At 37.7% G+C, this 17,485-nt stretch overlaps 2 protein-coding genes across 3 annotated transcripts in view; both read left to right on the plus strand.

The window, feature by feature from the left end:
* The first annotated feature begins 1,088 nt into the window (after positions 1–1,088).
* On the plus strand, positions 1,089–11,463 carry LOC133977781 (sorting nexin-1-like). Its single transcript, XM_062416444.1, has 15 exons — positions 1,089–1,231; positions 2,337–2,484; positions 3,911–4,044; positions 4,205–4,271; positions 4,511–4,554; positions 5,325–5,466; positions 5,567–5,645; positions 5,813–5,888; positions 6,197–6,310; positions 7,053–7,146; positions 7,327–7,532; positions 8,044–8,187; positions 9,677–9,757; positions 10,005–10,076; positions 10,288–11,463. The coding sequence occupies exons 1-15, from the start codon at positions 1,121–1,123 to the stop codon at positions 10,336–10,338; spliced, it is 1,563 nt and encodes a 520-aa protein (XP_062272428.1). The 5' UTR covers positions 1,089–1,120; the 3' UTR covers positions 10,339–11,463.
* A 2,498-nt stretch (positions 11,464–13,961) lies between these two features.
* Positions 13,962–17,485, plus strand: part of csnk1g1 (casein kinase 1, gamma 1) — a 34,159-nt gene continuing 30,635 nt past the window's right edge. For both annotated transcript variants that reach the window (XM_062416551.1, XM_062416558.1), the window contains exon 1: positions 13,962–14,132. The gene's annotated coding sequence lies outside the window, so the exon portion shown is untranslated. The remainder of the gene's footprint in view (positions 14,133–17,485) is intronic.

The raw sequence follows: 17,485 nt of genomic DNA on the forward strand, positions 1-17,485 counted from the left end.
CAGTAGTAGTAGTCGGCCTATTTTAAGGGTTTCACTAAACCATAAAGAGGAACATATAACAGTGAGTAATCCCGATGACACTGAGTGAACAAGTTCTTGTACCTGTCCAGTTCACTTCAGGTGAGTTGTAGAGAAAATGACTATCTGTCAATGAATCTAAGGTTAATTAATTAAATACGTTTTCAACATGATCACATTTAATTTTGTAATTTACTGTAGAACTGTGTTTACAGTATTTTCCTGTAGGCTACAACATATTTGGACTTATGTGAAATTGGACTAATAAAAACTGTTTTTTAACCAAAACAAAAAGATACAAACCCACCAAAAAAACAACCTTCTCCCTCTGATTTGCTGTATTTTAAAATGTGTAAATCAAATGAAGGCAAAATGTTTAAAATAGCAGCAGCACAGGAAAAATGTCTGTTTGCAAGACTCTATCATGAATCAAAATCATAACGCTATATACAAATAAAGAGGGCAGAGTTAAAAAATAATCTACTGAATGTACAGTACCAATGCCAGTTCACATAAATGGATGTGTGTGCACATAGTAAACGTTATTATTATTATTATACACTATAGTAGACCACTATACTATGTATTAATATTTCTTGTTGTACATTATCCAGTGAAATTAGTCATTTAGCAGGGGGTTTGAACACTTGCAAAGCATTGAATGTCACATTCTCATTAGGAGCTGAGCTGCTCTAAAGGTCTGATCCTAGAATCGCCCCTGGAAGTTACAACTCACCCAAATTCAGAAAAATTCAGTACTAACACCAGAGCTCTGACTGACACAACAGCGCCCTCTAGAGACCGAGATCTGATGAATGTGACACCATAGACCCTGTTCTCCCCTACTTCCACCACAGCTCAACAGGAAAACACAAAGACGGAATATGATGCTAAAAATACTGTAAATGTGGCAAATATGCAATTGATACGACTGAAGCCTCATATTAGCTTCAAATAACCTTTCTAAAACATTTGTACTGGATTTTTAACACGATCCTGTTGCGTTGCTAAGCGACCAGCAGGTGTCGCTCCCGCCGTTGGCTTCCACCTCCGTCGCTTCGTCTACATCCGTCTACGTCATCGCTCCCACACAACACGGAATATGGCGGCCAGCTCGGATCGGATTCCTCCTCCTCTCCCTGCTGCAGACGAGCCAGAAGCAGGACTGACTGACATGGCAGACGGGGACAGCGACGAGGGAGAGGACATCTTCGTGAGTAACGTTATGTTCACAGCTCGTTCCTTTTGAAACGGTCACTTTTAATGTGAGAGGGGTTAACATCTGCAGTGAAAAGTCAGCCTTTTATCTGATCTGATCTGCATTCATGGCATCCAAAAACTACTGATGATCACTGACGGGGAAAAAAGGCGACTATTGTTGACAGATACTGGATTAAAGCAGCTAAAGTGATTCATAAATTTATCCGAAGTGAAGAGCGTTTTTATTCTTTCATAATTTGTTTCCTTTTTAGGCCCGCCTATGTGCTTAAAGGATAGTTTCACAATTTTTCAAGTCTGTTTTAAACCGAGTCAGGTGCTCATATGATCTCTGAAAGAGGTTTTCCTCGCTGTAATCATTCCGCTTGTCAATACTGGCTATTAAAATGTTCTTTCAGTGTAAGAGATGGGAGCTAAAATCCACAGTGGGTAAAATGCATTTATAAGTTTATCTTAAGCTTATGAGGCTTCTGAGTTAGTCATATCAAGTGGATATCTACCACATTTGCAGCCTTTTTATCAAATTCCCTCTTTGCGTTTCCCTGTTGAGCTGCAGTGGAAGTATAGTAATACAAAGAATGACTTTGCCACTAAAAAGACTAACTTTGAACAATATTTGCTTGGTTTGGCTAATTTGGACAGCTGAAACTTACTATTTGCCTCAGATACATTTTTAGATACATTGTGTATAGGATTTTGGATTTTGACCACCATCACTTTTATTTTAAGTGTATTACGAGAGGATCTTCTAATGAACAGTAAAAACAGGAAGAACGACAGAAAGAAAAAGAGACACAGACAGACTTGAACATTTGTGAATCGCTCCTTTAATGGTTAATCCAAAGATGCCTCTTGCTTGTCCGGTTTGAACGTCTCACATTTAGGTTTTGTACAATTAATATTTTAGTTAGGAAATGACTTTGCAAATGTCCAGCTCACATGACCCCACCCAGCCACCTCCTCATCCCTGCTTATCTGTGTCTTTAAAATGTTTCAACTGTCAGAAACAACAAAGTACTCCTCCAAACCTTCACTCCAGCGAACTCTCATCTCTTCTTCATGTTTATTCACTGTTTCTGTGGCTCTCTGTCTGCCTGCAGAGTAACCCTATGACTGTTAGTCGAGGAGTTTCTCAGCCTGGTCATGTCAGTGAAGACCCTCAAGATCTGTTCAGTGAGGAAGAAGCCAGCAACCCCAATGCCAAGTCCAACGGAGTTCACTCTGATGATGACAACGACCTGTTTGCTGGTGAGGACACTTTTAAAAGTATTTTTTTTGTCTACTTCAATCCACTTAGGGTTGATTTTACGGTGCTTATGAGTTCAAAAACATTCCAAGATGATTTATTTTAACCCTCAGTCATGCTGGACTGGTTTTAACGCTGATATTAAAGGCGCATTCCACTGATTTCACACATTAATTTTGGTTTGCTAGTCACGAGGCGTACTAAACAGCCTGAAAATCAGTTGTGTGACGTGACGTCTTCTGCAGCTCCAGAGAAGCCTTATCACATCAACAACAGAGAAAATAACTCTAATGAGGGACAATTCAATCAGTTAATCTATCAATTATTTCTTAATGAATTGTGGAGTCTACAAATGGTCAGAGAGTAGAGGAAATTGCCTGTCATATTTTCTCTGAGCCCAGTGTAATTTTTTGTCCCATGATCATCACATTCATTTGACATTATGAAAAGATAGAGAGCAGTAAATATTAATGTTTGAGAAGCAGGAAGCAGAGAATATTTGTTTTTTTTGCTTAATAAATGACAATCAACCAATGAGGAAAGATGTTGCCAGTTAGTTTTCTGTTGATTAATTAATTGATTACCTGTGGACTGAAAACTATAAAATGTATAATACTGAGCCTGCATTACAAGCTTGAGGCAGGATCGTGAAAAACGTTGGCATTTACCTGGCAGGATGAGTTTAAAAGAAAGATGCTGTAGAGTTGCATTGTGGGAAACGTAGGCTGCAGGTTGTTTTGTTTTTTTTGTGTGAGCTTGACTCATTCTAAGGATGAAAAGTCAGGATATCTCAACCTCCCTTATTTCATGTAGCAGAGCGGAGTAGTAAACAACTCTGATTCCCTTTCCAAAGAACCAAAACAAGCGTGATTGGCTCTCGTTGGTTGTCGCCTGCACAGCGTCAGCAGACATTAAAGTTGAGCCTTTCTCAGCTGTCTAATGAAGTTTAGCTTGGCACTTTTGAGTCTTTTGAGAGCTCTAGCTCAGCAGGGGGCGCTTGGCTGCAAAATCAGGTCTCATTCAAAATAAATAGCAACTGTCACTGTCCCAGCTTTTAGTCTGTCTGTTTAAAAGTTAACAAGCCTTTTCAAAGATAAGTAGAGAATTAACCAGACAGAAGTCACACTTATTGACTTCCACTTTTATTGATAAATCATTTCACAGGTTTACAAAGGTTTGGTGCAGAGGTCAGATTAATCCATGTAGTAACTGAATGAAAACAGATAATATGCAACATAATTGTAATTGTGTCAAAAATGTATTTATACTGTACATATGACACTTTAGTACTTATTGCTTCCTGATGTAGAAGGTAAAGCACCAGTGCACTGTTCTGGATGAATCAGGTGTGGTGTTTTTAAATAAAAAGTGTGGTGTGTGATCCTCTGACTTACACTTTCATTAATCAAAAGAATTTTCTTCCCCCAGAGGCTCATGCAGAGCTGAGCACAGACAAGCCCGCCAGCTCTGCTCGGAAGGAGCTCAGCGCCTCCTCTGGCTCTCGTCCTGCCTCCTCCTTCACGCAGAGCCCTGCAGCCATGCAGCCTACCTCCTTGGAGCAGGTACAGGCCGCAGCGGAGCTTCCAGGGAACTTGGATATAATGAATTGCTTACATGCTTTCATAGTGCCTACATAATAACCACCAAGTAACCCAGCCAAATGCTGAAATTTGAAAAGCTGTTTGTTGTTGAGATGTGAATTGTGTTACTTGTTTATTACAGATGGAGGAGGAAGAGGCCAATGATAGTTTTGATGTGGATGTTGCTGTCACTAATCCAGAGAAAGTTGGTCAGTCTAGTTTTATTCTTCATTCTTTCTGTTTTGTTAAAACTATGAAGTTATTCATAATTTCTTGTGTATTCATATATATTATGATATTATTTGGAAAATAACTGGGTAATTTTCAGCTTTTTATGGTTCAGGCTCCCTTTACTCAACTATATTTTACTTTTTGATTACACTGAGATGTTAATTTCTGAATCGATAATTCTCATCTCTTTGTAACTCCAATGTTTCTGTCCTCCTAGGTGATGGCATGAATGCATATGTGGCCTACAAAGTATCCACCAGGGTCTGTAGTCATGCTTGTGTTTATCAGCATAATCCAACAACTTCAACATATATTTTTTTGATTGTTTTTATTCATGGCCCCTAACCTTATAACAAGTGTTAAGGTCTTTCTAAAAACAACCGTCAGATGTCCAAATGAAAAATGAAACATTGTTTCATCATCATCATCATCATCATCATCATTCATCCTGTTCATACTGGCCATTTAAAGCTCCCTTCTTAATCTGCTCTAAATTTAAATGATGTGGGGACAAATCCACAGTCCTCGTTGTGTCTAAAAGTGTATTTAAAAGTTTGAAGTTACTGTGACGCTTCAGCAGTCTAAGTTAGTCAAATCAAGTGGATATCTTCCAAAGTTAGTCTTTTTAGCATAAAATGCCCTCTTTGTGTTTCCCTGTTGAGCTGTGGTGAAAGTATAGTAAAAAAAAAAAAAAGAGGGACTTACCTCTAAAAAGGCTGTTACATTGGAAGATATTAACCTGATTTGATGAATTTGGATGGCTGAAGCTTCATATTAGCTTCACATAAACTTACAATACAGTGTTACACAAGCAAGGACTGTGGATTTTGTCCTTCATCACTTATATTGAAGGGGCATTAGGAAAGATCTTCTGATGGCTAGTATGAGCAGGAGGAATGATTACAGCAAGAAAAACATGTATCAATGATCATATGGGCACCTGACTGTTGTTTTAGCACAGAATTGTGAACCCACCCTTTTAATTTAAGTTCTGTGCCTTCCTCATTTACTGTCTGGGTCTCTATCTCCAGACCTCCCTGCCCATGTTCAGGAATAAGACCTTCTCTGTGAGGCGGCGTTTCAGTGACTTCCTCGGCCTCTATGAGAAGATGTCGGTCAAGCAGACACTCCATGGCTGCATCATTCCGCTGCCACCAGAGAAGAGTGTCGTAGGTGGGTGCCCAGCTCTTCTGTGTGGTCTTTCTATGTTGCTGCTTTGCACATTCCCGTCTATTTTTGTCTTGTTATTGACCCAATACATTTGAACCGACAGGAATGACTAAAGTGAAAGTGGGAATGGACGACCCGTCATCAGTAGAGTTTGTGGAGAGAAGAAGAGCAGCTCTGGAGAGGCAAGAATCCACACATGTTTCATATAGTGACATTTTTAATAAGATGCAAACTAATATTGATGCGCCTTATTTCTACACATGCCTCTGTTTTTGTGTGTGTTATGAGGTGATCTCCTGGCACAACTACCTGTCTTACATTTCACTTTGCTGCCTCTATGTTTTTGCAGGTATCTTCAGAGAGTTGTGGCTCACCCAACATTATTACAAGATCCGGACGTCCGTGACTTCTTGGAGAGAGAAGAAGTGAGTGTCTAATTTGTTTACAATTTGAAATGGATAAATAGCCAAATTGTGTTTTGCTTCTGAGAATATTATGTTACCAAAGTAAGTCCAGTACTAAATTATGTGTGTGTGTCTGCGTGTGTCTGCGTGTGTCTGCGTGTGTCTGCGTGTGTCTGCGTGTGTCTGCGTGTGTCTGCGTGTGTCTGCGTGTGTCTGCGTGTGTCTGCGTGTGTCTGCGTGTGTCTGCGTGTGTCTGCGTGTGTCTGCGTGTGTCTGCGTGTGTCTGCGTGTGTCTGTGTGTGTCTGTGTCTGTGTGTGTGTGTTTTCAGTTACCCAGAGCAGTGAACACCCAGGCACTGAGCGGAGCTGGCTTCCTCAAAATGATCAATAAGGCATCAGATGCTGTCAACAAGATGACCATCAAGATGAATGAGTCTGACACTGTAAGGAGCCTCTGGATGGAATGAGATTGTTGTGGATGAGGCCTGCATATAGAGATAAATATGATAAATCTGTCACAGAATTGGAAATGACCAGTGTTGAGAAACCCTGACAGATCAGTGAAGGCACCAGAAAATTGTAATCATGAGACGGCAAATACCAAAAAGTCATACTGGGGGACGTTAAAAAAAGACAATAATGGGGAAATTGTTTTGGTATTTCTACACACTTAAATAACACGTGAAATGATGCAATGTCATGTCTTCATCATCACATCGCTCCTCATTGCAATGAACTGCATAATTGTTTTGGGTATTATACATCTAGAATCCTAGATTTAAATTTGTTTTAAACTTTTTCTAATCAGTGTTAACGAATATTTATGTTTTTTAATTAATTTAGGCTGCTGTCAGTAACTTGAATTAATGTGGTGCATAGTTTGTGGATGATAAGATCTTTTTGAATTACATTAAAGGGAGGTATTCAGTAACCAGAGGCAACTTTCCCTCATTGCGTTTGTACTTTTTAAAATCAACAATTGAGACATTTTCCATATAAACAGAGCTATTTTATAAATGTTTTTTGCCTTAAAATTATAATAAATAGTCATGGATTGGTTACATGGGTTATCGTTGTCCTGTTACACACTGTCAGAGACCATGTGTGACGGTGCATAACAGGACAAATAAGCATACTGTTCTGGACATGATCATTTTTCTTGACATTGTCCTGTTTTTGTCTCAGTGGTTTGAAGACAAGTTCCAGGAAGTGGAGAATGAAGAGCAGCAGCTGAGGAAGCTCCATGCTGTGGTCGACTCCCTGGTCAATCACAGGAAGGGTGAGCTACATCTGACTTTCTTAACTTGTCTTTGTACAGCTATTATTATTTTTAATCAGAGGCTTTCAATAAAAGTAGAAAAGGAGGACAGTCCAGCTGTCAAGTCATATCTGGATGCAACAAGTGGATGGTGATGTGGTATTACATGTGTAAATTTTATGTTTTCCTCCTTAACACCAGAGCTGTGTGGGAACACGGCAATATTTGCCAAAAGTATGGCCATGCTGGGAAACTCTGAGGACAACACTGCTCTTTCGCGGGCTTTGTCCCAGCTGGCGGAGGTGGAGGACAAGATGGAGCAGCTGCATCAGGAGCAGGCAGCCAATGACTTCTTCGTCTTTGCAGAGGTGCTGGCTGACTACATCCGCCTGCTGGGTGCTGTGCGGGTAAGAAGACCACAGCTGCAGAAACGCTAGCTATACATGAGGAAGTGGTAAACATAAGATAAGGTAAAGATGTTCAAGCGCAGAGACTTGGGAAAGTAAAGCTTCAGTAGTTTCAGATTTCTAGCCACCTTATATAAAGAAACATCTCCTGAATATTATTGAGTCACCATTATCAAATCGAACAAAAACAAAGTGTTATATGCTCTATAACGGTAAAAACAAAAAAAGGAAAAAAAACTTGATTGAGGAACAAATTGATTCAAATCAGGAAATATCTACAGTATAGTATGTCTTTCTGACCTCTGAAATATTGTCAGAGCAATGTATAAACAGTAAGGACACTCCACCAGGTCTTCCACCTGTTTAATAAACCCACGCCAATCTGCTAAGTCTCGGATTTGCTGCAAACATGCTACTTCCTTCCCTTTTTGTTGTAACCACAGTCAATATGTGTTGTGTTACTATCTATCACCTTGAAAGGACACCTTTAATCTAAAATGGATGTCCACAGGGCTGTTTTGACCAGCGTATTCGGGCGTGGCAGCGATGGCAGGAGGCTCAGAGCACACTCCAGAAGAAGAGAGAGGCAGAGGCCAAACTGCTGTGGGCCAACAAGCCGGACAAACTGCAGCAAGCCAAGGAAGAGATCACCGAGGTAACAGACACAAGAACCACACAGCTGCTGCAGCACTGATCTGCCCCACAAAAAGAGGCTTTAACCGTGACTACAGCAACCTGAGTCATTTATAACAACTAGTGAGGTGCCAATTCAAAACGTGCCTGTGCACAACGACGATTGCTTGGCCTCCAGCTGCTACTTCAAAGCATAGGAAATGAATACAGTCGATGTGAGGTGTGAATGAGTATCTACAGCAACAACTTGAGAGAAAGTAACTTTTCTCATTTCCAGTAAAAATTAAGAATAAATTAAGTGGATAGATCACATTGGGCTGTCAAATTGTTCCTATTTTCTGTGCCCTCAGTCAAAAAATGAGGGAGTATGTTTCCTCCAAAGATTTGTGCTAACTACAGTCATTGTGTATTTGGCTCTGAGTGTTTCCAAAACGTGGGTGACCTACATTAAACTATGTACCTGAACGCCATCTGTGTAGTCACTCTTTAAAGAGAAGTATTGATCAGATTAAGTGTCCATTGCAGTTAGAGAGTTAATGTAGGGGAGAGTGTTCTGTACAATCCTGTCACAGATTCACTGACTATGTGCCAGAATTCTTTTGAAGTGGAGAAAAGAAATTAAATCTTTTAACCAAGAAGTTGTGCCAGGGGTGTTAGGACTCTTCCAAGGTAGCACTGTTCAGTATTTGGCAATGTGGATGGCAAACGTGATATGGTTCGCTTGGTATTTAGTAAATCTGCCTTCAACAGGAGACACATCAAAGAGCCTTAGAAAGGTGTCAAAAACAGATGTCCAAAAAGAGGCAAGTTTTGGGCATGAGAAAAAATGTGTGTGTGCGGTCTGCTGGGAGAGCACCTGATACAGGAATTGTTCGTACCAGGAAACGATTTCCTCAGCCTGGCCCTCGTATAATGGGTCCTGTGAACCACTTTAAACTGAATAAAGCTCATATGAGCACATGTGCAAGTGGAGCTGACCCGAAGAAGTCCCTTTCCCATGTATCGTTCAGCCAGAAGAGTGCTGTACCTGTTGGTTACACAGCTAGTGCCCATTTCTCTGTCAACATTTTTAAGTAGATATCTTGTCTGTGGATCTGCAGTAGTGTTATTTAAAAGAATATTATGTGTCACCTTCTAAAATGTTAATCTCACATTCACTAGAAACTATCAACATCAATAAAATGTTAGTCAGAAAACTTAAAAATCTCGGTGTTTTATATATGTTCTTTTGTGACTTTATTGCTGTTTTTGTAACTTTACATCTTGACATTAATCATGTGACCACTACCTATCTATAGTGGTCATGTGACTACTTGCCAAACTATGTAGGAAACAGCCTGAAGGCAACCATTTTGCCTGATGAAGGCTTTTTTTTTAACAATGACTGAGTAGCCATGAAGTATGAAAGACTTTTTAAATGCATTGCCCTCTTGATTGCCTCAAATCTTTTCAAAAACTTTATTCAATAACATGTTGACTGTTTTTGTATTTCTTCTTGTTTATGTTCTCAGTGGGAGGCCAAAGTTACTCAGTACGAGAGAGATTTTGACAGGGTTGGTATGACTGTACGTAAGGAGGTTCTCAGGTTTGAGGTATGCATTTACACTTCTTTTTTAATTGGCCTTTTTGTGCCATCATATTTCATATCTTGTAGATAGTTTTGTTATGAATGAATTATTTGTGTGGTTTTGTGTGTGTTTTTTTTTATGTTGGCAAACCAGTTTGCCTCAAATTACCCCCCGAGGCACAGTATTTTCATTTGAGTTTTATTGAATTGAAATTGTACAGCTTTTTCACTGGCAAAGAGCTTTAAACATGTCTGCACGTTTGTCTTTTCAGAAAGAAAAAGCCAAGGACTTCAAGAGCCAGATAATAAAATATTTGGAGTCAATGCTTCAGTCTCAGCAACGGGTAATAGTTTAAGTCTATCAAGCATTCATATATATAGTTATTTGTTGATTTTAAATATATTCTGTCAAAACCTGGAAATGCATTTTGCTTTCATGGTGTATATTTAAGTGTTAATTTAGATCATAAATATTATTAATAACAAATAATAAATATTGGTTATAATTATTGAGTATCACAACACATTGTAAGTCGCTTCTCGTTCTTCTTCCAGCTTATAAAATTTTGGGAGGCGTTCCTTCCCGAGGCAAAGGCCATAGCTTAATGAAGAGGGAGACTTTTTGAAGACCCCAACTGCCTTTTTTTGAACACTTTACCTCTTAACCAGGAACTGAGAGAGGACAATTTTGCAACACACAAGAAACTTCCATCCATTTTTTTTCCTCTTTTGTCTTTTTAATCATAGTGTATTCTCTTATCTTGTACAGTTCTTTGATATATTTACACAATCTTTATTCTGCATAATTCCTTGTTTATGTTTTTGAGAGATTAACCTGGCCGTAGTATTTGCAAAACCCGCTGCCTGTCAGTGGGATATACAAAATATTTATGTTACTTGCTTAAACAAGTATAATAAAGTGTTAACACTGAGGTACTCCCCTAGAGTAACATTGTCTATAGTTTACATTAGAAGATAAACGTATGTAAGTCATTCCAGTCTCTAACAGCTTGTGTTGATGGATGCATGTCGGATGATGTTTTGATGCACTAAAATGCATTGTACAGTTGGAAAAGCAGGTTTTTAAATGAAATGCCACTATTGACTGAAGTCATTTACCAAGAGTATTAGCACATATTACAGTGTATCACATAATGCATATTAGACCATAGAAATCATATTAAAACTCCTTGATTTCACAGGCTTACAGGCTTGTCAGAGTTGTTACAAAATTAAAGAAATGTAAAGGTTACAGTGAATGAAAGTTTGAGAAATACTGTCACTGCTTTGTTGGTATTTGCTATGATGATGAATTTACTAGAATAGTAATTATAACATTAATCAAGTCCCTCCAGATAAGTCTTATGCACTCATCATTTTTGTGTCAGAGATTGAGGCCCAAAGGAACTCATTTGGAGCTGCTGCTGCAGAGTTTATTTACTGTCAGTGTAAATGACTCTCGACATGTATGTACACATGTACAGTACTTGAATTCAATCATGCAACCACTGTCAGATGTTATTAGTAACCCTATACTTTTGATAAATTGGTTTAACAATGGTAACAAAAAAGGCACAGACATTCAAGTTATACTGTTCCTTATTTTCTTATTCGACATTTGTAAGTGTAGTTTTTCTGTCACGTCATATTTGCGTAAGAACATGCTTTATTTTTGTAACCACTTTGCATTAGCACACATTTTCCTGGAAATGCTATACAGGTATATGTACAAAATAAATATGATTGGTTAAACTTTGTGCACTGTTTTCATGTTTTTATTAGAGTCTGTTTGGTGGAATCTCCTGCGTCTGTTCAATAGCATGGACAGATTATGGGATTATTTAGTGCCTTTTTTCATGTTTCGGGTTAGCTATGTTTGGTTAAATCTAGTGAGTAAGGGCTGATACCCAAGGTTTAAGTACAAGTATTGTGACCAAGAGGGGGAAAAAATGTGATGTGATCTTTTGATTGAGTTCTTTAAATTTTCAGCAAGTCGTGTAAATGACAGTCAGTAAAAACAGAGGTTCTGTATTTGGTGGCTCCTGACTCATTGTGCTCCTGAGCCTGTGTTCTCTAGGCCTGTGCAGTAATCCAGCCGTGGTAAATAGGTTGGTCATGACTAAGCTGCTCTCAGGCTCTCACTAAATGGTCTTTAAATCCATCAGGTTATCCACAATCTTTGTTAGTATCAAGGCCAAACTGGCACTGCCCCCAGGTGTCCCAAAAAGTCCCTGCTTTTTGGTGATTATATAATTTGTAAGTTTGTTTAGGATTTAGCACATCAAAATCAACAGGGTGCTGCATTACCGTGTACTCTGGTGGAGGGCCGCTGTTTTAAAATCAATTAATCAATCAAACTTTATTTGTATAGCACCTTTTGTACAGGTCAGCCTAATTCAAAGTGCTTTATAGATGACTGACAAGCTGATAAGACAGAACAAATGTAAAGAGTAAAGGCAATATGAGACTAATACAAACACAAAAAAGATTAAAATGTAATGAAACCACTGACATAAAACCTACTATGATTAAATCTGACTGTTAAAGCCTCATGAGCTTCAGATAAACTTTTAAATACAATTTTTGACACTGTGGAAACTGGTTTTAGGATGTGGGAATGACTGTGTCCCGTTACAACATTGCACATATTTGTGAGTTACGTTATTAGATTGGGTGGGATATGGGGATGACAATGTAAAACTTGGCACAATGCATCTCTCCTTGTTTTATACAAGGTTAATGTTTTATTTAGGACCTGAGTGATACTGGATTTTTTAGATCTGATGCTGATCAACTTTATTGTATAAAATGGAATCAGTGCACTAAAACAGTAAACTTCACTGGGAATTATAATGAACTATAACTAACTAAACTAACTCAATAACAAAAACACATAACAAAAAAACCCTATGTACATATATTAAAGTTGAATTAAGAAAAATGATCAACTTTACAAATACTGCCTATATAACTTTTTGTTGATATCTTTGACAGACTGTAGAACAAACATCATCATACAAAAATGCAAACATACATAAAGTTCACTGTCCTCTTTTGAATAAAAAATAAGGAATACATCAAAAACAAGAAAACAGACAAATGAATAAAAACAAAACAAAAAACAAACAGTGCCTTACACCTTTGACCTATGAGTTGACCAATCAGTTGCATCTGTTACATAAGGTGCCCCTTATTTAATCAGACATCCCCTCTATTAATAAAAAAAAAAACCAGACTTGACTTGAAATATCTGTCTATATAACTTTAAAAAAATATATTGTCACATATTGGACAACATATACGCTGATACCGATATATCTGTGATAATAATGATAATAATAATAATAACAATGATATGTATTATTATTGTTATTATTAATTATTATCATTAATAATATTATTAGTATAACTTTATTCATAAAGCACCTTTTAAAACAAAGTTACAAAGTCATTCGACAGACAAAGTAAAAGCAGTACAATACAAACTCAACACAGAGAGCAGTGACTGACATTGACAAGATGAAGGTAGAGGACAGTGAAATACAGTAAGGAGATGATGAATATATATATATATATATTTAATAAAATGAGATAAAGTAAATAAAATGAAATAAAGTACAGTAACAATAATATAAACAAACTAATATATATATATATATATATATATATATATATATATATATTTAATAAAATGAGATAAAGTAAATAAAATGAAATAAAGTACAGTAACAATAATATAAACAAACTACAGGTGATAGGTCATTACTGACCAATATATCTGTCGAGCTTTAGTTTTATTGTGCACTGTCTAAATAAAATAAAATGACAAATTATTACTGTTCATTTGGGCACTTAGCTGTTGGTTTTGGCCACACTTTTAAAATTGTGAATCTATCTTTCTAAACTGCTGAAAAACACTTAATGATGCTTTTTTTCCTCCCACTTGAGTATTGTTAGAAAAAGTTAAATATATAAAGTGTGTGTTTGTGTGTGTAATAGTTTAATTAGCCTGTATCATATAAAGTGTGTGTGTTTGTGTGTGTAATAGTTTAATTAGCCTGTATCATATATAAAGTGTGTGTGTGTAATAGTTTAATTAGCCTGTATCAGTGTGACCTGGAAGTGTGCTCCATGAAGCGGGCGGTGCCTTGTTTTGTACATCCGGTGTGTGTGAGCCTGTGACGGGCAGCAGCGGAGAGGCAGTGAAGATAATGGACAGAGAGCTGCTGCTGCTGCTCCTCCTGCTGCACTGTTAGCATCAAACATCAGCAGCCACACAAGTAACACAGGAAAAAAAAAAAGGAAAAAACCCTCTATCTCACACCGGGGCTCCAACCAAAGCATCAACTAGACAACATACACCAAGCCTTGTGTGATCGTCGGGAGGTTTCACAGCGAAGGTGAGCCTGCTGTGTTTATTTGCAGAGAGCCTTTTTTTTTTGGTATGAGCCTTTTTTTTTTTTTTTTTTAAGCAGGGTTGTTGGCTAATATTTTCACTGCTAACGGAGCTAATTTCCTTGTTGCGCTCGGTCCTTGCTGTCACCTAAGGCGTCAACACCATTATGATTATTATAGTTGCTTTATATGTATCTAATTAAGCTTTTAAATGTTATGATTTATGTTACAAATGTCAGCATCCCCCCCTCTTTTTTTTTTTTTTTACCCACATGAGATGTTATTAGCTGTAGCCTCCAAACACCAATGTGGCTAAAGTAATGTTTGGCTAGTGTTAGCTTTGCGGCTCTGGTTAGTCAGGGTTTTTTTTGCAGAAAACTGTGAAGCTAACTTGGAGCTAAACGATGCTTTGTCCATGAAAGGTTGGCGTATACAGCTGCCAACTCGTTTCCTTGTTTTGATTCCAACCAGAGGCCCTCTTACAAATACAAAGGATTGATCATCTTTAAAAATTAACCCCCCCCCCCCCTCCTCTTCCTCCTCCAACCAAACCATGCACTTCCTCACATATTTATAGTGTTATCACTGTGCAAAAGCTAAAGGATGCAAAGCTACAGGATAATGTGCAGGTTGTGCAGGCCTCTCCTCAGCCTGGTTGGTTGGTTGGTAGAGTTATATTGAAGCTTTGATGCAACTTTGATTTTTATTTATTTTTTATTTTTTTGCTTCAGTCCAGATGAGGAGAGTAACTACACCTACCTGTGCTTCATCAGCAGAGCATGTAGCTATCATGTGTCTCAATGTAAGCTGTTATTGGATGAGTTACTACTGAAGTGACAGCATAGGATTTCACATGAATAAATAGGGGTGCTATTTCATGTGTTATTAGACAGCAGTGCACAACCACTTCTGATGATGTTAACATTTTTATTCACTTATGCATTACACCCTGCACATCTGCTTAATGTAGAGTTAAGTGGATTAATGCTGATTTAATGTCACACCAAATTAGAGGATAGTGTAAAAAAACTGGTGGCATTTATACAAAAGTTTATGATGAAGTACAGCAGACAAATGTAAAGTGCGTTACAAGTAAAATAGTATTATTATTATTCTAACTTTAGTCAAAGGCAAGTCCCTCATCATGTGTGTTTATTTACTTCATACTATAGACTAACTCCAAATAAGTTGTACATTTAACAATCAAATTGAAAAATGTGCTCCAGTCAATGATACAAAATGTTCAGGATTTTTGAGTTTGAATGCTTAGGTGGGAAAAAAGAGACCATTGTCAGTGGTGTGGGTGTACATGCCAGACGTGCATGTATGCATCTGTTATTCTCCGTGAATTGATGGAGGAGGAAAATTATGGATAATCTGAATTCCCACCAGTTTCAGTTAATAAGAGCTGGCTTTAAGGAGGGGAGAGGCAGCTGTTAGCTGGCGCTGCCACAGTAGGAGCCCCGCACTATTGGCAGGCCCCCCTCTCAGGCTGATCTTTCCACTGAAGGTTAATCACTCCATTCAGAGAGAGCCTTTATCTTTCTGTGAAAATGAAAAGATGTCAACCGATTAGTAGTTTTTTAATAGATGCTGATTAGCTAGAAACATTTCAGTTTCTTTTTTTTTTAACAGGGGAAATAATCAACTTGTTGAAGTCTTGAATACAATCTTAATATCTTCTTTAGTGTGTTACTGGTGGAAATGTGCTGGTTAATAGTGCTGGATTTTAAAACATTTAAATATTGAGTCTTTTTTTCAGCATCAAAGAAACCCTTTTTGGCACTTGTTACTGTCGCTTGTCTCGCTGCCATGCTTTTGTTCCTGTATTTGGACAGTAGTAAGTTTTTCATACTCAGTCTACATTTAATTGGGATTTGATAACAGCACTGTGAAAATAACACCATAATACCATCTTTACTTTTTAAAAAAAAAAATACAATATTTCTGCTGTATCATTTTCAGTGAGACTGCAGCTTTAATAAATGATTGTCTGAGGCATATTTGCTGCTGTAAGGAGATCAGTGATATGCAGGTTTTGTATTTTGCAGTAATTGTTGTCTTTAGTCTCACAACAGCTTGCTTTTGAGAGGATCCTTAGTAACATTTCTGCATGGTCTGTTCCTGCATAGTGAGTTATATTCTGAAGTATAAAGCAGTAGATTTTCCTCAAGGTAGAGAAAGGCAGCTTTGTTTGAACTGCATGGCAAAGGGGTGAAATGGGTTATCACATTTGATTGGGATTTTAGTTTATGTCTACTTTGAGGTTGGTCCATCAGTAAAATTAGATTTGCCATTTTCTTGGAGCTGTTCCTCTTTTTATGTTTTTAATACATAAATGACAAGAAGAGAAAAAACATAAATCAGCGTATATAACAAGTCGAGTCCAGCAAGTTCTTCAGCCCAAATCAGAGCAGAAGTGAGACATGGGACGGAAATGCAGAGTCAGTTTCCACATAAACCTGTTTCCAAAATGTCCGATTCCTGGCAACCATGTAGCTCGGACATTATCAATTCCTCTTATCGATGCTTTCACATTGCTCACAGTGACTTAACACGAAACTGGACTATGGCTAAATGCAACATTTGCTCAATCAATATAAAATAAACCTACCAGTACTGCAAATATACTTCAACATTTGTTACCAACACATACTATTATCAATTCTTATTAAAAAAGGAGGGTGTTTTTAGTAAGCCTACGATGATCGGAACCTATAAAATCCTTTTAATCATTTTCCTTCTTGGAAATAACTTCTTTCAAAATGTGTTTTCTCCTGCACGTCTAATCTATCAGGAGACATGGCAGGGATGAGGTGATGAAGGCCGGGGATTCCCCCACCTCACATTAAAACTGGAGACGCCATTTGGATTAACCACAAAACATTTTCTACTCCACAGTAACAGTAAAGTGGATCACTTTAAATTTGTTTTTTTTCCACTTTATTAATTAAGTTGTTGACAGATGAATTTACTTGTCTGAGCAACGTAATGCCACACCTCCATAATATTTACTTTGTGACTTCTTTACACACGCAGTTAAGAAGATTAAACTACTTCCAAAGGTGGTAGTTTTATGTGACTATAATACCGGATTACATTACATTTTACACCTTTGTATGTGTAATCATGTTCACCCTCTGAGTTTAACTAGATTTCATTGTGACTTTAAGATGTGAGTGAGACGGAAATAGATTAGAGTGTATAATTACATGTTAAATATACACTCATTGCCTACTTCATTAGGTACAGCTGTGTAATCTAATGCAATCCAATACAACAGCTCTGCCATAAATTCTACTTTGAGGAAGCTTATACATTTTCAGTTTTTTTTAATACTGTCAGACATGTGATAATT

Source organism: Scomber scombrus, chromosome 1, assembly GCF_963691925.1.
Source record: "Scomber scombrus chromosome 1, fScoSco1.1, whole genome shotgun sequence".
NCBI classification, from domain to species: Eukaryota; Metazoa; Chordata; class Actinopteri; order Scombriformes; family Scombridae; genus Scomber; species Scomber scombrus.

Coding starts and splice junctions, on each gene's coding strand:
- LOC133977781 (XM_062416444.1), top strand. CDS start 1,121: ATGGCGGCCAGCTCGGATCGGATTCCTCCTCCTCTCCCTGCTGCAGAC. Junction 1,232..2,336: donor ACGAGGGAGAGGACATCTTC/GTGAGTAACGTT, acceptor GTCTGCCTGCAG/AGTAACCCTATGACTGTTAG. Junction 9,758..10,004: donor AGGAGGTTCTCAGGTTTGAG/GTATGCATTTAC, acceptor TTGTCTTTTCAG/AAAGAAAAAGCCAAGGACTT.